The 20,894-nt window shown below is 40.9% G+C and overlaps 1 protein-coding gene across 5 annotated transcripts in view; it reads right to left on the reverse strand.

The window, feature by feature from the left end:
- Nucleotides 1-1,777: 1,777 nt before the first annotated feature.
- The window catches only part of SRPX (sushi repeat containing protein X-linked), a 33,532-nt gene continuing 14,415 nt past the window's right edge, over nucleotides 1,778-20,894 (reverse strand). For 3 of the 5 annotated variants that reach the window (XM_040056175.2, XM_040056174.2, XM_040056176.2), the window contains 8 exons: nucleotides 15,943-16,134; nucleotides 15,123-15,299; nucleotides 9,621-9,747; nucleotides 7,732-7,853; nucleotides 6,900-7,079; nucleotides 6,336-6,469; nucleotides 4,941-5,062; nucleotides 1,778-2,817 (listed from right to left, as the gene is read on the reverse strand). In XM_040056175.2, the coding sequence (XP_039912109.1) occupies nucleotides 2,637-2,817; nucleotides 4,941-5,062; nucleotides 6,336-6,469; nucleotides 6,900-7,079; nucleotides 7,732-7,853; nucleotides 9,621-9,747; nucleotides 15,123-15,299; nucleotides 15,943-16,134 (1,235 nt within the window). In that variant the 3' untranslated portion in view covers nucleotides 1,778-2,636. Of the gene's footprint in view, nucleotides 2,818-4,940; nucleotides 5,063-6,335; nucleotides 6,470-6,899; nucleotides 7,080-7,731; nucleotides 7,854-9,620; nucleotides 9,748-15,122; nucleotides 15,300-15,942; nucleotides 16,135-20,894 lie in introns of those variants that run through there. The other 2 variants (XR_009207555.1, XR_009207556.1) reach the window with 2 other exon arrangements.

The raw sequence follows: 20,894 nt of genomic DNA on the forward strand, positions 1-20,894 counted from the left end.
TGGGCCATCGAGGCTCACTGCATGACGGATACAATTACATCATCCATTGTGAGATGCTCCACCCAGCAGGAGGAGCCAAACATTCCCTACCCAGGTAAAAGCTGAATTCAGAACAGTAAAGCAGCTTGTTTCCACTGGATTCCCAGAGGAACACCAGACCCATCTCACCACAACTGGACCCTTCTACAGGATCATCTCTACTCCAACAGAACCACAACTGTTACTCCAGGAGGACTTATTTGGACTACTCCCAACACCCTGACCAACAGGTTGTATTCTAACTCCTGTCAATGTTTTTAGGATTTTTTGCTTGTTTGTTTGCTTTACTGCATTTGTCTTTTTAATATTCCTAGTAATTCCCATATCTTTGCCTGAAGGCTCTTAATTACAAAATTATAATAATTTGGAGGGAGAAGGTTTACATTCTCCATTCCAAGGGAAGCTCTGGTTTTCCCTGGCAGACACCTGTCTTTTCCAAACCAAGCCCCTCCGCTGCTCACCCTGGCACACCTGGCACCACCACCTGCAGAGTTCAGGGTGTATCCTGATCTTCTCGGCCTTTGGTACCAGCACTGCAGGGCCAAGTCATGCTCTTATAGCTGCTCTTGGGTGTTCAGCAACACTCTCCTAACACTGGGAAGCAGATCATCCTGCTCAGAAAACATGGCATACCCCTACACAGCTCCTCCTTGGTGCTGTCATGCTCCAGCCCATGAATTAGCTTCTGCTAGCTGGTGTCAAGGCTGACTTACCTCTCTTCACATCCACTCCCTCATTAATTCGCTTGCAGGACCAATCTTTTTCACAGAGTGGTTTGTTTTGCTTTATTTGTTTGTTTGTTAGTTTTAATTATTTCAGAAGATGTGAGAGACCAAATTCTAGTAAGGATTGCTTTAAAGATGCTGGTAAAACTGTTCTGCTGACACCATTGGAAAATTTAAAACTCTACCTTATGGTCAAAGTCGAACAAGCATTTGGCCGAAAAAGGACTCTGCTCTTGAGGGGCAAGAATGAACAGCACAGATGCTCGAGTTCTAATTCAGGCAGTCAAATGATGCATCATACCGTGTGAACAGGTATCCAAACTGTAACTCAGTTTTCACTCCTCTGGTACTTGTATTCTTCATGTGAGATGTGTATTCCTTGCAGTTGATTTTCAAGACTGTGGGCTGTATTAAAACATTTTTTTCCCTGTTTTGATTGGCTCCTGATAACTTTTTATTAAACGGGGAACTTTTTTTGTTAATTTCAAAGTGATGACTTGCACAGTATTTTCACAGTTCTGGAAGTGACAAATCCCTGATGATGTTTCCCTGACATCAAATCAACAGCCTGGTCTGTCACCAAGGTGAAAAGAGGGGAAAAGAAGTCTGCTGCTCCAAGACTGATGGACATTAAAAGCCAGAAGAAGTTACCAGGTAAGAGCATATGTTCCTATTAAGAATTGCAGTACCTGGGCCTTAGTAATTACTGCCCATCCTCTACAGTGATCACTGCTCCTTCATCATATTCCCTGTGGCAATGACTTCCATGCTCCTGCTATCACCAGTTTTCTCCTTGCTGCTGCTGAAAACCGATGCTCGTGTTGCCTCTGGCTTATGCTTTTTGTCTGTGATTGACACTTTTTTAGTGGAACTAAAAGGTACCAGTGGGTTCCTTGTATGCTTTCAACGTGAGGCTAATGTCTTTATAATGGTTTACAGAAAGATATTTTGAACCAACTTCTTTATCAATTGACCACCTGTAAACCCCAAGATTAATTTTAGACAACCATCTGTTTGCAAAACAATATTTTATTAATAAAAAGAATTATAAACAGTAAGAAAGAAACCCCAATTTTACACTGAATGAAAAATCCAAAATAAACTCCCAGAAACAAGCCTCAGTTCTTCACTCTCTGTACAAGAAATTCCATTAGGTAGTAAATCCTACATCCACATTCATCCAGCTGTGGGGTCCCTGGCAGGAGGAGGGACATCAACCTGTCAGAGCAAGTCCAGAGAAGGCCTCCAAGGTGATCAGAGGGACAGGGCACCTCTCCTGTGAGGAAAGGCTGAGAGAATGGGGATTGTTCAGCCTGGAAAAGAGAAGACTTAGGGGTGACCTAATTGCGGCCTTCCAGTTCCTGAACAGAGCCTACAGGAAAGATGGAGAGGGGATTTTTTTACAAGAGTCTGGAGTGACAGACAAGGGGGAATGGCTTCAAGTTGTAAGAGAACAGGTTCAGACTAAATACTTGGGAAAAATTCTCCACTATGTGGGTGGTGGGGCACTGGCACAGGCTGCCCAGAGGAGCCGTGGATGCCCAGTCCCTGGCTGTGTTCAAGGACAGGCTGGATGGGGCTCTGAAGAACCTGATCTAGTGCAAGATGTCCCTGACCACAGCAGCAAGGTCAGAACTCAATGATACTTAAAGTCACTTCCAAATCAGGCCATTCTATGACCTAAAGATGACTGAAAATACAAAAGAGCATTGAGAACCCTTCTCTGAACAGCAGCTGCATGGCTGGACAGATCTAATACACACAAAAAATCACATCAGTGGTTTAGAAAGCCATGCTTTGTGTAGCACCAAGGGGAGAATTTATGTGGATTAAAAAAAATTCACCGACAACTGCAGGCCCTGAAATGCTGAATTAGGGGCATGACTGACCAATTTCTGCTTGCAGTTTCATCTCATCTTTTCTCAGGGGGAATTTGTCAATAAGGGCAAAGAGCTCAGCTGGTGTTGCTGGGAAAGGGTAGCGTTCCTTGTCCATGCCATGCTTGTCCATCACCACGATGTTGAAATTGTAATGAGGGATCCTCAGCAGCAGCCTGCAAAGTAAAGAACTGGTTTTGTTAAAGGGCAGCACCAGCCTCTTGAGTCTGAGCAGAGGAAGGTGGGGATGGTCACAGGGGCTACACAGAGTCCAGCTAGTTTCAGCATTAACAAGGAGCCAGATAAGGAGCAGGTGCCTTCATGTGCTGCCTCTGCATTAGGGCAGTGTCAAGGTGACTGCACCCAGCTCTGTTCTCTGCCAGTACCCACTGCTGTCACAAGAGTGAAACAAGGTTAGACAAAAAAGGTAGTATGAGCATTGCCTAAAGAAAACCCCTGTGATGAAGCTTGAGCTACAAGTAACACTATTCCCTTTCTTAGCTTCCATTTCTTGTCTTTCCTTGGTATAAAAATTGCAGTAAGAAAAAGCAGGGCAAAATTATTGGAATCTGCTTTCATTGCTACCTAATAACACCAATCATCTGCGACTCTAATTTCAGAGGAAGAAAAGCCACAGCTAATCATGGAGGAGTCCTTCTTCCAAAGTGGTCCCGAGTGGTCATTTAAGCTCCTCAAGTAGCAAAAGCTACGTGAGTAACAAAAATTTATCTGTGGTGCTCTTTTCATCTTCTGCTTGAAGGAGTAATGTACTAGAATATCCTTAGATATGCAGTCAGTCAACATTATTAGTGTGGGGTAAATAAATTCAGGCAGCCATGAAAGAGTGAGAGAAAGCTGCCATGAAGAAGAGTCTGGGGGGATTTTGGAAAGGTGTGAAGCATCAAAATTGGCCTTCCTCAGCCTCCTAACAAGTCTGAGTGCTCTAGGCATAGTCTCGTTGCAATTAGGGAGCAAGCTTGGCTATTAAATTCAAACTAAAATAAAGATTAAAGCTAAGAAATAGTGATAGAACACTACATTCATCTTGTGCCATAGATCACCTAAGAGAAAATGTTCCTAAAAATCCAAATGCTAAACTTCTGCTCTTTCCAAAGTTTCAACTGGGGTACGTGTGCTAATTAGCTTACTGAAATATCAATTCTGGACAACACCTTTATTCTCAAGAGTGCACTTCTTATTATTTGAGCACCCTGCAGAACTGGAAAGCTGTAATTCACACACTAAGCAACAATAAAAAAAAAAAATCAATGGAAAACTAACTTTTACTGAGTTCAGGGCAGGTCATACAACGCCAATTTCTGAAATGTAGCTTCATTAAAGGTTGCAGGGGATCAAGGAATGAGGTGTTAAGAGAGCTTATTATTTTCTACACAGCCACAAGAAAACCACTTCTACTTTAGTAAAATTATCTATATTCAAAATAAGAAAAAAATGAGTGTTTCTGTGCTCTTTTATTGAGAACTGGGGTTTTTTTTAATAATTAAAAAAAAAAAATCTCTCTGCTGTGCCAGAAATTTTCACTGTCTCCAATTAAAACCTACTCCCTTTCCTCAGCCATGTTATAGTTTATGCTGCCTAAAATCCTCCTTGACTTTTTTCTAAACAACTCTTTCTTTCCCTGCCAATGAGGCCACCACTTTTGGCTTTTTTTTCTCTTCCAGTCCCTAGGAAATGCTGGCACTTGAAGTCTTCCTTTCAAGTGAAAACCAATCCTATGCCAGTCTAAACCCAAGACAGTTGAGGCACCTCAGTAAAACCGCTGATGCTGCAGTCAGGCTGGGGAGGCTGAGATAATTTCCTCTTTGAAATACTGCCCCATCACTCCTGCATGTGGGACTTCAATTTCCCCTTTCAATGCCTCCCCTTTAAGCCTGGCCACAACCACCACCAGTCCTGGTGCAGAGGATGGGCTGTCTCTGCCATTTGGGGCTGTTCTTGTGAAGAAGCAAGGAGCATATATTTGTATATCCAATAAAAATATAGACAGACTCTGAAGTGTTTCCAGTGGCACCACCCAAAAATATAGACCTATATGCCTATGAACATAGTCATATTAAATATATAAATAAATACATTTGTTATTGTATTTTAATTTGCTGTAGCTATTACACAGAGAGCAAATAAATCCTAAAGTGTGCTCACCAATATCTACTTTCCAGCATCTTGCTGTGTACAGTGGAGGAGAATACGTGTATTTGGAGAGCAAGATGCAGGGATGCAAAGCAATGCAACCTGTAGGATAATCTGCAAACACGACAGCAGCGAGAGCTTCCTTTACCTGAGCTGCAGAGCAAGTGATGGGGGCAGCAGCTTCACTCCTATTCTTCCTATCTGTGCTGGGAAGACACCAACCAACTCCACCACGGTGACGTGTCGCAGGTCTAACCCACACTGGGCCGGCTGCAAGGGTTAAGAGGAGAAAGAGGAGTGTTGGTTATCCCTGAGAGAACAGGGGCATGTTTTGAGTGTGCAACAAGTGCTCACAGAGTCCCCTCTTCTTAAGTTAGTTAAAAGTTTTAAACTGATTAGAGAGCATATTTTGCAAACACTCAAATTCTCACAGCAAAGAACTGGAGCTATGTGACTCCAGGGGAAGTTAAGTAACAGATTCTATACTCTTAAGAAAACCAACACAAGGGACCACCTGGGAGAAATATCAACTTGTCTCTGTAGCTATATGAAAAGATGCCAGGATCTTAAGCATTGTACCAACAGTCTAATTTGGCAATCAAAGCAAATTATGTGTGACAGACCTTGACTGCAGAAAGTTTTCCTTCATGCCAACTCATTTGCCCACTGTCAAGAAGTGGAAAAGGTACTATACTCATTAAATTTAGTTTGAATTTTCTTGCCAAGTTTCTTTAATAGGGAAAAGGAGCTGCTTTGGTTTTCTTTCTTAAATAGTACTGTAATTTAAGCCAGCACTTAAAAACATCATCACATTCATATCTCAATGATTATTTATACTGCATTTTGTTCCAGCTTGGGAAAAGGAAAATCAAGATAGAAGCACTTGTAGCTGTGAAAGACAACAGGACTGGTTCCTTTCTTTCCCTGAGGACAGAGATTAACATTTTAGAGATCTACCCCTAAGTCTAGCAAAAAGCCAACAAAGGCATCACACAATACATAAGAAGGAAAATTACCAGGTGTTCTGGAACAAAATGCCCCAGTGTTATGTCCAGCACCCTGGATGATTTCTGTGCTGTGTCTCTGGTCCTTTGTTTGCTGGTGCCCTTTTTATTTCTGAAGCTATTCACACCTCCTTGCATTGTAGTTGCAAATTCTGTAAGCCTGGTCTGCATGAGCTGCTTAAGATCTAGAGGGTTGCTTTGGGGTTTTTTTAAACTTCTTTAGCAGCTAAGATAGGGAATTATTATTGAAGACGAGTTAAAATTATTTGGGGAGGATGGAAATGCCAGAACTGCCTACGATTCAGTGACTGATCAGAGGCAGTACAATTCAGAATGGAGCTGAGTTAGAGACTGGGGGGATATTTCAACTCAAACCCCTGTGAAAAGGATTAATCTAGAACCATGACTGCTTGAGCCAGATCTTCCAGGGACTACAATATAACAGTTGAAGTTTGTGGATTTATATAAAAGCAGAGCTTTTCCTCTTGTGACTTTCTTTAAAGAAAAATAGTTGTACATCCCCCTTCAGTGTGTTTTACCTGCAGCATCCCCAGCTGCATCCTGTAGAAGAAGTTAGCTGCAGTAGGAGTTGAAATAATTAGCAGTCTCCGCTTCTCATAAAATTGATCCAGAAGTGCAGCTGCAGTCCTCACATTCACATTAATATTCATGGCTGGAATAAAATGAAAACAAAAGTTACGGAGCATACTGAAAACAGATCTATTTCTAGAGGCAGAGTTAGACAGCGGAAACACAAGAACAAGAAACAATAATAAAGAAGACATGGGTGAAATGCTGGCCTCATTGAAGCCAGCAATGAACAATTTCACTGTAGGCTGCTGCAGCTTGCACAATGGAGTGACTCCAGAATGTGAAATTTTGTAGAAAGCTTGGAGCTAAAACAATCTCTGGGAAAGAGCAGCTGAAGGTGGCAAAGGCTTCCTTCAGCCGTAAGTGCAAACTGGCAGGGGAGACAAAGGTGATGTTAAGTTTCCTGCCTCGGACACTGCAGCTGTATTCCACCACACACCCTCTTCCCAAATTCTCACTGCCTTAAGAACCATTGGGCTGGATTCCTCCTGGTGGAGTGGTGAAATACTCACGTGCACAGGTTGGCTCCACTCCTGACCACCCCAAACTGTACTGGCAGACTCGAGCTGGGCTTCCTTGCAGCTCGTAGCCACCAATGCAGAAGAACTCACAGGTAGCACCATAGTTATTTCCATCACCTGAGCACTTGATGTAGCCATTATCTGGGGCATTTAACTTCACACAGCGCCTGACTTTGAGCAAGAGACAAAAAAACAAAACGAAAGGCACAGCATGAATCACCATTTGTAACTGAGGTAGCACAGATCAGTGGAATGCCAGTAACAAGACATTTTTCTGTTTCCTTTCTGTATTATTAGTCATTCACTTAAAACCCCAACCAACCAACCTGAACTCCCCCACTCCTCACTCTTATGTAAAATGAAACAGATGTGTAGGAGCGTGCATGTGACAAAAGTCATGGAGCACAAAGCGCTGAAGCTGAAAACAATAGGTCACCTCTGTATATTCAACTCCAGAGGTTAACATCTGGACCTGTGAAAGGACAGCCCTGCTTGAGAGATGTGAGCCTCAGGTAAAGAAATGCCTTTACCTCCTCGTTTCAGCAGCTCACAGGCTACATATCATGGAGAAGCTGGCAGAAGGGAAAAAGTGTGGAGCTGGAGGCAGGGCTGATCAAAGCAGCTCTTCCTGTATGTGCAGGAATGCTGCAAACCTGACCCCCAGGGTCTTCAGCAAGACTCTGTTCTCCCTTTCAGCATCATCACAGGAGTTTATAAACACAGACATATGCAGGTAAATACAGAAATGAGGACATTTTCAAATTGCCTACTAAGCCAGGTGCAAATCAGTGTCTGTGTTTACAGAGTAGAACACCGTCCTTACCTCTGACTTTAACAAGAAATTTGCAAGTGCCTTTGTTTTCAGCTCTGTCATACACAGTATATTGGATTTTGTGGTCGCCCTCTGGAAAATGTGACCCTGGTGGCAGGCCTTTCAAAATAACACTAAACCAAGAGATAGAAGAGGACAGACATTCATAAATCCACCAGTATTTATTTACTCACAATGCTGTAAAAGCCTGAAGACTTGAGAGTAAGCAAAGGAAGAAGCTGGCCAGCAGCAACCAGAGTATTTAAATTTGCTACCTACACCCCACCCTGCTGCGACAAGGGAGTTAGAGGGGCAGGGTCCGCTCCCTTCCTATAAAACAATTCCTAGTGTAGCCAAGCCCATCATGCCCAGAGGAACACAAGCTTCCTTCTCCTTTCATAAGAAAAAATCAACATTAAAAAAAGAAAACTTCCACCCTCTTAAAGCAGAGATGTATTCCCATCTGGCTGCTCTGAACTGCTCCTATGATAGTCATTTGTGACTGTTAATATGTACAGAAATGGAACAGAAAGTGAGATTCAGTGTCACAGGAGAAGGGTGTGGTGATCCACAGATTTTCACCTGTAATTTGCCTCTGTCCTGTGAACAAGGTGGGAGAATTCAGATATATAAAACAATCTCAGTATTGATGCAGAGAGCATGTAACCAAAGAAGTTTCCATGTAATGGAAAAGCTTTGTACTCCTGAAACTGAAGGACTGTGCATTTGAGAAAAGCACTGCATAATCTATAAAACAGCACAGGTTAGCAATATTTTATAAAAATAAAGATGTGATTTATGGAAAAGCTTTCATTGAATCAAGAGCTTGGCTCTTCTGAGCTGACAACAGTTACTCATATGACAAACGTCTACATGGAACATCACACATTTTTTTCCCTATCAGACGTTCCTTCGTCAAAAAGACTTAATTTCTTTATTCTGACATTTTTCCAGTTTTGACTTTACCAGGTGTAGTTTTTAAAGTTGTTAATCGTCACCAAACTGTTACATCAGACTTTAATGGCAATTAAGTTTTTAATTATGTAATGAATTATTCTTTATGAAATTATAGAGGGCAACATAATTGTCTTTCATCAGTTTTTTTGTATTCAAAAGTGCAAACATCTTCAGGCTTAACAACCTGGATCTTTTGAGCTTAACCAGTCCAATTATGTAATGATGCAACTTGCTTACTGAAAGAAAAAGATTTTCCATGCTCCCACCATTACAATAATCCAGATGGATTGACCTCAATCCTGCATGATAAAAATGGGAAAATCAGAGACAGTAGTACCCCCAGAAGTATACCCTGTTCTTCTGGAAAATGGGACTGTGAAACCACAGAAACTGACAAAGAAATTTTGAAGTGTTATGTCTAAATCCATCAAGGTTACAAACAAGAAATGTTACCTTAAAGGTAACTGCAGAATCTTGGGACATCAGTAGCCAGCACTAGTTTAGGAAGAAACCTAAAGATGGTTGTGGATATTATTTTGTCACACACCTCGGTTTTTTTAAGACAGTCAAACTTACCTCTTCTGTTACCTCCCATGGACTACTCTGTTTTCATTGTTATGTACAAAAGGTAACTTGGTACAAGAAAACTTGTAAATTATGAGACCCACAAAGAAGCTCTGCTAAACATCACAGGTGCAGTCAAAATGCTGTTATTGTTTATTCCACTAGTTCTAAATAACCACAACAGGATAACCAGTTCTTGAACAACTCAACTCCAAATTGCCAGCCTTTTCAGTTAAACATGCAATTCTTTATAGAGCAGCGATATGTAACAGCTATAAAAAAGCACCTTACATGAATGAAGGGAAAAGGGTACCTGGCCTGCTGAATTGCTAATGAAAGAGTAAGAAGGAGAAAATGCAAATGTGGAGATTTTCACCTACTCCGTCAGAATGCCGTCAGCAGTGTCCCGTCCCTCCGGCGTGTCCCAGAACACTCTGGCTGTCAACTTGTTGGGCTCCGCGGTTTTCTCCTTCACGCTCGGGCACTGGATCCTCGGCGGTTCAGTGTCTGTTGAAATCAATGTCACAGAAAACGACACTGGAGTATCTGCTAGAGCGGTGCATTTTCTTCACAGCTCCTACCCAGCCAGGGTAACCCAGGACCACCTCCAGCTGGCCTCCTCAGCCCTGGATTCAACCCACCCAAGGCACATGGAGCCTCTACTTCTCACTTCGTCTTGGGTTGCAATGCAAGATGTAACCAAAAGTATGTATACTATTACCATCTGTTGAAAATGGATGGGGAGGTGTTTCCTTTCTCTCTTCTATAATCCATTCCTCCTAACTCCAGAGGGGTGGAGGCATATGCCTTCTGTTAGTGGGCCAGCTGTTAAATCAGGTGGGGCACTGTTCCTTATCTCTTCCACAACCTATCCTCTCTCCAGGGGGATATCTGCTGTTAATGGGCAATTAAGGCTCACACGATTGATACAATTACATCATCCCACTGTGAAATGCTGCACCCAGAGGGAGGAGCCAAGCATTCCTACCTGGATAAAACCTGAGATTCAGAACACCAGAGCAGCCTGTTTCCACTTGATTCCAGAGGCTGACCGGACCCATCTCACCACTACTGGACCTTCAGAGGAAAACTACACCCTTCTACAGGATCGTTGTTTCAACAGAACCACATCTGTCACTTCAGGAGGACTTAACTGGACTGCTACCAGCACCCTGACCAACAGGGTGTCAGGCTGTATTCTGACTGTCAGTGTTTTCTTTTTCTGTTTGTTTGCTTTTTTGTACTACAATTTTGTTTTTAATATTCCTAGTAAAGAACTGTTATTCCTATTCCTGTATCTTTGCCTGAAAGCCCCTTAATTTCAAAATTATAATAATTCAGAAGGAGGAGGTTTACATTCTCCATTCCAAGGGCAGCTCTGGCTTTCCCTGGCAGACACTTGTCTTTCCAAACCAAGACACACCTTTTTGTAAGAAGAGCTGACAATGATCGGCCCTTTGCAATACAAAAAACCCCACTAAATGTAATTACTTTAAATTTCTGTACACAGTTCAGTTAAAAAGTAATGTCAACAAATGGATGGCTTTGAATTCCAAGGAGGGATATCCAAGATCACACCCAAGGAGCCTGGATGTTCTGTTCATCTGTATTCTTTTCATCTGTGAAGTAGTTAATGTGATTAAGAGCATTTTTAAAGCATACTGAACATCAGTCTGTCTCTGCACGGTAACTTTGCACATTGTAACTATAAAATAACATGCTGGTTATTTTTCCTGCAGTAATGACAAAATGAGAAACAACAGAAGACCGGCACAATTACCATTTTGTGGAGAATCAATGCTGCACATGATTTTTTCTTAGTAACTCTAATAATAATGTCTTACATCAGGAGCCAGCACTGCTAGGACAAGCATCCTATCAATACAGCCTTAGGATATGACAAAAGGATGACTTAGCTTGGTGACAGGTATTTACCACAACCTCTGTAATACAATCAGCAGGAAAGGGCAATCTTTCCAGAAGACAAGACAGTGCCATTTTTCAATCATCTAGAGGAAAGTATCTATTTTAATACATGTTACAGTGCATTAAAGATGTAATGGAAATATTATTCAAGTGAATATTGCCATTTTTAGCTAACTGATAACCAAAACCAGCTGTACATTGATTTTTTTTTTTGCTAAAATTCTTTCAGCAACATGAGGGATATCCTTCCTCTTACAGGGTGGGGACAGGAGACTGCTTTGTTAGAATACTCACTAACTATAAGGACTTCTGTAAGTAACAGTTAGAAAATATCTAATTAAAAAACAAATATCATTTCCCTTCCCCTGACCCTTTTAATGAATACATATTTGACTACTGAAAGTTTTTTGCCTCTCCTACATGGATCTTCTCTGCTGCACTGCAAATCCCACATAACTCAGAGCAAAAAATGCTCTACAGCACAACTGCAGTATAAATGCATAGAGGAAAGCCCCTTGTTTTCAAGAGCACTTTAAGTTGAAGTCTGAAGTAATTTTAGCCATACTCAATGCCAAAAGCTGTGGAATCCCTAGGACACTTCCATGACATGAAGTTTACCAGCCCATGCCTCTGATCATAAGTAGCATCCCTACTCTGCACAGTTGCAACTAATTGTTTGTATACCAAAGTTAAGAAATTAAGCAGCCTTTCTGCCTTTGTATTTCATTGCTCCCTGCAATTTCACTCCTCAGCTGAAAGTGAGCTGTTCTGCCACTCCTTTCCTGGCCACTGTGTAGGCTGCAGCTTTGTAACTTCTGAATTACACTAAGGAACAAGAGTCCAATTGCAAATGTCATTATACTGCTAGAATCATGTCTGGCCACAGTGATGTCTGGTCACAAAAAAAATCTCTATCCTGCCTGTCAAGAGGTCAAAATATAACCTTCTTAACCATTCTGCTAACAGCAGATCTCACTATTTGCATATAGGAACTGTGTGCACACAACATCTGAAGGGACCTTCTCTAAACTATGTGGTATTACCATAACTTAAATCTTAGTATTACTTTTACTGGGTGTAGTGTTTTTTTGTTTGTTAAATTTTGGTTGTTAAATTTAGTGTAGTGGTTTTAATGTGGGTTTTTTGGGGTTTTTTTGTGGGAGAAGATTAGGAGAAAAGTGAAGTAGGCTTAAGCTTAAAAATAGATAGTTTTATTAACACACATTAAAAGAATGGAAAAGACAAGTTGAATAAAAAAAATTAAAATTTTAAAACACTTTTTTCTTTCTTTATAAACGGTTAACTTTTTTACATAACAACATAGAGAGCTTTAACTTGTGATTTTTAGTTAGTTTTACTATTTAAACATAATTTTTTTATTATTCTGGGTGAAGAATTTCTTTAGAGTTTGATGGAGACACTTGTCAGAAGACTACAACAGTCTAGTGGCTCTCAATGTTACAAATCTGCAACTGTTTGGTATTTTTGCAGATTGTGAAGTTTTACTTAGTAGGAGGGTTTTTTTGTTACTTATGGGCTTTTTAGTGTATTTGGGGTACTGTTTAAGAATGTTTTTTCTAGTACAAAACAAGGATTTTTTTCCTCTATTTTTAAAATTGTCTTTATCTTAAAAACATAGACTTTCTTTTTATTTTAGGAGCTGAGGGATTCAAATTACTTTCTTTTTTAAATTATCTTGGTCTTAAAGGTTGAGGTTTTGTGGGTTTTTTGGAGAGAGGGGCTTTGAGATTTTTACTTAAATCTCAATTCTATTAATTCTTAATTTGATTAGAACTAGCATTTTCTTAAATAACATTAAGATGTTATGAAAAACAATTTATTTTTCCATAGTTTACTCCAGAGAAGTCTGGTTAAAAATGTTTACATCTTTAATCTTTTTTCTAATAATCTTACTAGGTTTTTTACTCTTGTTCTATTGATTTCATGTGGTGTTGTTTCTATGTCTACTTTGTTGTTTTGTTTTTGTTTTTTTTTTCTCTTTGGGAAGGGTTAGGCTTTGGAAGTTTCATGTTGCTAGGAAAGCGTTGAATTTGCTTAGGCTTGTAGTCATTATGTGATTTTTGTTGGTAGCAGGTTATTTTTCCGTGCCATTTTAGATCTACCCGGGTTTCTTCTTTCTACTTTTTCTTTTTTTGTCAGGAAATCACCGGGAGGAGGGGAGGGCAGGGAAGAGCTCTGCTCACCCCTTGGTGATAATCAGGGTGGTTTTGGCTTAAACGGGCTTATAGTTGTTATCAGGGGCCTGGCAGAGATTTTTCTCTGCTTTGGGGAAGTTGAAAAAGTAGTTAATGTGAAGTTGCAACTCTTTTTTTTTTCTTGCTGGTAGTTGATGGAGCTTGGCTAGGTTTTGGGGCTGGCTTCTCCCTCTAAAGTGGGGGGAGTAGTAGGCTTTAATTGGTGTTATTTGTTTAGTTGATTAGGAGGAAATGGGCTTGATTTGAACGAACTAGGATTTATATGGGTACTTCCCAAAGTCACATTTAACATTTTCAGTGGTAAAAGCAGATGGTAGTATCTTACAGTAGCTTTATGATAGGTCTCTGTGCTTTTTAAAACAATTTCAAGGTCCTGACAGGGAAAAACACTCTACATTCCTCCTTAACTAAAAACTAAACTGTGCTAACCCATGAGACTGGGTTATTTGGGACTTCTAATACTAGGCAGCAACTGGGACTTGAAACCCTATGCAACAACTACTCTACATTTTTGGAATAAAAAAGAAGTGTTAGTGCTAACTTAGCCTCTTTTCTTTGCTGCTTACAGTGCAAGACAGCATACTTTGTAATAAGCACACCATCTCTGCAAACAGATGAGCTTCTGAAAGTGCCAGGAAATACAGAGGATTAGATTTTATCATGTCCAAACTTAAAAGGTTTTTCTTCCTCTGTCCACACCACTGAGAAGGACAAAGCTTGCTTTTGCATACAAAAACAAAGAGACACCACAGTCTAGACCTAAGCAGCTAATTTCTACATTTGTACAACACAAAGTAACAGGAAACCTGAAAAACATTTTATGAACATCAGGCCACAGTGGAGAGGCTCCAAAGCCATTTGCCAACCCGGACTGAGCCACAGGCATTCTGAGGAAAACCAAATTATCATACACACCAAACACGAAGCACAAACACTCTACCACCCACGTGCTTTACATTACTGGTAGCCATTTCAGATGGCCAAAAAATACTTTCCTTTGTGGGTGGCTGCAGAAGCTTTTATCAGAGGCTTCCCAGAAACAGGGGCAGCAGGCTGAGACTTCACTAGGTGCTGAAATTTCATTAGTGGTCAGGAAAGTTAAGTCCCAATATTTGTTTATCTCTCTTCTGACTTATGTATATAGAAATACTTCTTCCAGCCAAAGTTCCCAGGAGACCACTGACTATGTAATGAAAATTGCTGGCATAACTAGAGTGAACTAGGCTGAAATTTAAATTAGCTCATTACAAGCATGCTGGTAACTACAATCCGTTTGAATTCTCTGGATGTATTTGAAGACCATGATCCCAAGGAAGAAAAACAGTTCAGACAACAGGCTTACTTTCAAACCTGTTTTTAATCATTAAGGAAAAGAGAGTGTGGCAGACTCCGGCCCAGAGGACATGGTGGAAGAGCAGTACAGTAATCACTGGCTCCCAAGGAGTCACTCAGGAATCACCAAAGGCTATTACAAGCATCGTAAAGGACTGGCCATTTACACCAGACTCATCTCCATTAAAGTGGTAGTGCTTGGATATTCATTTTGGACTGAAAAGTACTGAGTGACACCTCGCAACCTTAGAAAACTGGTTTTTGCGTCCTTAAGAGGAGCAGTTGCTTTTTCTCCCCATGAACTGAATAAAAAAGAATTTACTGGAATTTGTGTGTGCAGGCCTTGGGCACTGGCAGGTGCCTCAGGAATGCAGACTTCCCGGGATGCAGACCTAACACCCCACTTACCAACACAGGCTGCTGGCCGGCCGCTCCAGACTTTGTTGTCCATGCAGGTGACGATGCGGTCCCCCTTCAGCTGGTACCCTGGGGAGCAGTAGTACTCACACCTCGAGCCAAAGTAGGCACCATCCAAACACTTGAAGCCCCCGTTGGTCGGCATGGACAGGGTGGGGCAACGCTTTTCTGGGAAAGGAAACAAAGAGTTCTGGAATCTTGTTACCCTCCCTTTACAGTAATGCACATGTGGGGTATTACACACAAACAGACACATCTGGCAAACAACAAATGGAAGAAAATCTTCTTCCAGGTGAAGTTTTTCAACACTGTTCTCATTAGCTGCATTTCAAATTTATCTCTACATGAGCATTAGTGGCTTGATACGATATTTATATGAGAAAAGGGTTGACAAGTACCTATTCCTCTCTTCTCAGAAAATGTTTAACTCTAAGAGCCCATTTAGACACCTGATACAAACTGTGTCAACTCAGAAAGTGTAAGATGGGCAATATTTTTAAACAGCTTTACGGCTCTGTCATAAAACTATTCCCACAAATCAAAATCTCACACTGATAAAATATTCCCTATCTGCCATCAGTGTCTGTACCACTGAGATGCTTATCATGTCATATATCCCCGTGAGATCTTCAACAAACTAATCTACATATCCAAGCATACTACCAACCTATAAAAGTAAAAAAAAAACCCAAAAAAAACCACCAAAAAAAACCCCAAACAATCCAAAGTTCAGTTTCAATGGCAAATAAGAATTTCTTGTCTGAACCTGGAGCACAAGTCACACACACACAGAGATTTTGCAACCACTTACGTTTGCACAGCACCTTCCCAGACCAGCGTTTGCTTGACTGACAAATTAGCTGGTGAGGGCCATGCAGTTCGTAGCCTTTTTGACAGCGAATATCACATCTTGTGCCCAACACATTCTTGTAATATTCCCCTTGAGGTGTCCTGCAGTTTGCATAACCATGTTTCACTTTAATGGGGGAGCACCACGGTGTTTCTGGCAGAGAAGAAAAAAAAACCCACACAAAGCAATTAGAAAAATGCAAAGTTCAGACACAAATATAAAATCACTTCGCTTAATCAAGGTCACAGAGAAGAAAAGGAAAAAAACCCTCTTATTTAAAAAGCCACCAATCTTTAACGTGGAGAACACTTTAGAGGTACACCTACACATGAGGAGGTCAGCCCTTTAAAGACTCAAAGCTCTTTTTTTTTTTATGACACATTAAAGATTGTAGCCATTTTATTGGAAGGGTTGGGAGGGCAGGTGGGGTTTTACTATGCTTTTTGTTCATGGAATAAGTGTGCCACCATGTGGGCAGCTTGATGACAACTGGGCTGTTTCTCCCTCTTGTTTTTAAGACACATCTAACTGCTCTTTGATAAGAGAAATTTGCATTAGGATTATCTTGGTCTAGCTGCAGTTGTCAGCTTTCCACATTTAGCTTAGTGCTCATTAAAAAAAATTAAGTTCTACTTCCATAATAATCTGTACAAAACTCAGTGATGATTCAAGCACTCCCACAGTTAGAAGATCCCACCTACATAAATCATATTGCCAATATATCATATTGAATCTGCTCATACTGAACCTTTATTAACTGGCCAGGACTATGCTGTAAAATATTCAGGACATGGACACCCTCACCTTGTGAGGATTTACTACCACACTGTGGTGCTGATGATATCAGCATCAAGTAGAGACTTCTCCTCCCAGCCAAAGTTTTGCATTCTTTATTCAGCTTTGTCAACAGGGTACACCAAGAAAGGGGGCAGCTCCTCAGCAGGGGTTTCCTACACGAGCAGTGACTAAGCCTGCCCTTTCCTCAGATCCAGGATTTGAAAAGCATATACTGGGAGAAGAGACAGGGAGGAAGGGAGGGATTGCAAAGCAAAAAGGGAAAGATGAGGAATCTTGAAATCTTATGTGACAATGTATGATATGAGGGAGAGGCATGAAAAAAACATTTGAATTTTGCAAGAAAGATGGAAAAACCCCGAAACAAACAAATGAGTTTTAGCCTTCATACTTACAAAGTCAGAAACAACATTAAAAAAAAATTCTAGATCATGTCTAGAAGATGTTCCCTTATAGCTCAATTTTCATAGTTATTAAGTATATTTTCCTACACTAGTTGGATCAGCTCCACACATAAATAAACAACAATCAGTACAGCATTTCTCATACATGGGATATTTATACTCAGTGTGCTATGTCTCTGGGACATATTTATACTTTCCCAATGGAAACTACACTTTACATCTCTATTTTGCAGTGCTGGTCCTGAGTAAACACAACTAGCATCTGCAGGCACTAAATCAGAGACTAATTGTCAACCTTTTGCCTAGACCAAGGGCACATGTCTTCTAGACTAGTCCATTTCTGAAGCAGTTGTACTGTGATATGCTTCTTTTTGTCTTTCACCAATACAAGTAAAAACCCTTTACAAAGATATGTAGGTGAAATTATTCCCAGTGTCATAAAATACACAGTAACTGAGGCACAGGACACAAGCAGGTCAGTCTAACAGCACCCCTCAGGTTAAGGGTAGAGTACAGTTCAGCTTTTTGGCTCAGCCACACAATCATCCCAGCTCTCTTTCTTCCCACCTATAAGCCTGTTTTCTGAATGCCAAATATATCCTCTGCTATTTACCTTACAATTATGCAAAGTGCTTTGGTGAAGAGTGGGTTTTGGTTTGGGGGTTTGATTTTTTTTTTAGAACTATTTCCTGTCCCTCACCCTAATCTCTATCCCACAGCTCCCAAAACATTTAAAAAATCCCTACACCCACTGACTTGGGCCATTTTGTAGAGGGGCTATATCACAGTGGCTCCCATTTTTCATGCTTGTTGTGCACCAAATTAAAACTGAGACAAGAGATGAGGAGTGTGAGCTAATGGGAACAGAAGTCAACTGCTGAAACAATGAGTGATGCCAACATCCAGCTCTGCCTCGCTGACTGCTACCCCAGCACTGCTGGTGCTGTCAGGCACCACCTCCCACCACTCTCTGGAAGCCACACACCTTGGATTCACAGCCTCTGCCTCGTTCACCTCCTGCAGAACTCCTCCTACTCCTGAGCTTTCCCATAATCTCTGCTTCAGGTTTTCTGTCCCACTTGCTCTCTCCATGCCCTGAGGCCTTAAACTTCAATTTATTTACACACCCAAGCTGGTCCTTAACTAAGAACTAGGCCTCAGTTTTTCTACAGAATGGCTTAAACCTGAAGTTACTAAGACAACATTGTCTGCAAGGGCAGCACTGGGTGGATGAAAACTCATCTGGGCCGAGCTTTCACTCCAGCCAGTTATGTAATCCCTCATCAAATCAGTTCAAGACATTTATGCCTCGGGTTTTCCACATGTATAAACTCCAAATGCACACTGCTGACTTCCTTTGTAAAGGGTGTTAAGACAAATATGCTTGATCAAATATGATCAAGAGGCTAACAAAAGTAAAAAAAGAGGGCAAAGAAGCTATTTCAGGTACTGCAAATTGCCTGAGTTTTTCTGCAAATTTTTGTTGTTTTACAAACACACTTGACTTAACATCTACCCATATATATATATATGTATATGTATATAAATATATATACATATATTAAAAAAAGGTAGCTAACAGCTAAAAAATGCAGTTTAATGCACAAACACAGTACTGAAAAAGTAAATGCCTTTCCTGTAGTGTCGTTGCAGCTACAGAGAGAAACAAAGCAAGCTCCTAGACAGGGGCAAAATGCATCTTACACTGGGCCAAATGATTCTGCCACGAAGAAAAACAAAAGCAAACATGCTTTTGGATGCAGATAACTTGAAGAGTTTAGAAGGAACATCTGTTTCATTTAAAACATTATAATGCTTACCCTAGAACTCATTGTGATTAGAAGAAAGAGGGTGAGGCAGGGTTTACAAGCCATTTACAAATACTGGGGGTTAGACCAAGTGATATTGCTGGAAAAAAAACCAGCTAACTTGAAAAGCACATCAAACAATACAACAAAGTTTTAGATCAAAGTTTGTCCACTTTTAAGTGAAGGCACATACTGGTTTTCAAAGGCTAAGCAGCTACATAGAGCACTTGTGGAGTATTAGGTTTGTGTGAAGCCCCAAGGGGTTACACAAGCTGTTCGCTGCCTCAAGGCAAGATCAGCCATGTTCCTGAAGGCTTTGGGGATTATAAAACCTAGAAGTTTCTCAGACACCTTTTATGGAACTTCACCATCTATACCAGGCTCTGCTCACCCAACTGAAATTTGAGTTTTTAGGTACCAAGACCTATATACTGGTTTTTTTGTTTAATTGAAAGTTTGCACCTCAGCAGAAAAAAACCCTAAAAAGTCCCTCAGCAATACAAAACCCTGAATTTTCAGTTAGCAGCAAAATAGTCCAGAGACTCAATCCTGTATTTGAAACCACTGGAAAACAGGCAGCAAACAGAAACGGCTGAAGCCCCAGTGTTACCCTTAGAGCTATGGATACTGCTGGATCATTACAGTATCTGAGAAAACATATCAGGAATGAGGATCACCAGGGCAGTGGCACTGGAGCTGCGAGGAGCACAGGAAGTGCTGTACTCAGGAAACCTTTCCCCATGAAATATGATGAGAGCTGCCAAATGGCAAGAAGGAAAGCACTTTGTGGAGCGTCATCTCCCCCAGCCCCTTGGTCCTGTTTAAACACCAGCCTCAGCTGAGCTCTTCCTTCACAAACAGCACGCAAAGTGACCAGCTGTGCTCTTGCTTGCTGCTACACCAGCCAACAGAGCTGATGGTTCACCAGACAGGAAGGGAAAAATTCCTTAAAAATGCTGTAGGCACAGAAAATCTTAGCCATGTTTCTCTGGAAAGCTGAACAAGTGGGAAAACATCCAGATGAAGACAAAAGGGTTTGGTAGGGAGTCGATTTTCACCCCCCCCCAGGAAACTGCAATGTTTTGTTTGCAGATGTCAAAGAGGATGAATCTTGTGTGCTCGCTTGCATATGTGTAGAAAGAAAAAAACAATGCTGCTTACATATGTGAAGATCAAATATAAAAATCCATTCAGTTCCTGTTATCAGTAAGTTTTATTTGCTAAGAAATGGGCCACACCCAAAATGCTGGACTGCACATCTGAAGAGACGCTCTGAAGATGGCCACACAGCCTGTTTTTCCTTGCTTTGTCTTTCTCCATCCCCTTCCCCCCAAAACCAACATAAGGAAGTCGGCTAATGAACAATCAGCCTTTTCTATTCTAATGCTTTACACTCTTAGATTCACATTGTCTGTTCCTCAACATTTGGCAGTAGTGCTTCCAAACTTGGGGCAGTTTTCAGTATCTGTGGGAATAAATCATGATGTTCCACTTACCCTGGTGACATTTTGGCTGACATGAGTATAATCCATTTTGGATCACCATAAAAATGGAATTTACACAGAATCCACATTTTAACTACTTGCCTGCTCTGGCACGAATTGGCATTGATTTATCTTCATGATCTCTGAGTTCTTTTTCTATGTGTCTGCAGAGAATCACATGTTAAAAGGCAAGGAAAAATGACTAAACCTAAATAAAGCTTTAGAGAATTATTTATGCACATGTTTGAAAGCAAAATTTTATACTTGGGTATTTTACTGGGGGGAAGATGAGACATTTATGAAAACAGCAACACAGCCCTAAAAGCTGTACTTTCCCCTTGGCTGTTCATAAATGTCTGAATTATTTTATGACTTACCCCTCATCTGGCCCACTGATTCTTTGCAGAGAATCAATAAGGTAC

The sequence above is a fragment of the Hirundo rustica genome, chromosome 2 (assembly GCF_015227805.2).
Source record: "Hirundo rustica isolate bHirRus1 chromosome 2, bHirRus1.pri.v3, whole genome shotgun sequence".
Classification (NCBI taxonomy): domain Eukaryota; kingdom Metazoa; phylum Chordata; class Aves; order Passeriformes; family Hirundinidae; genus Hirundo; species Hirundo rustica.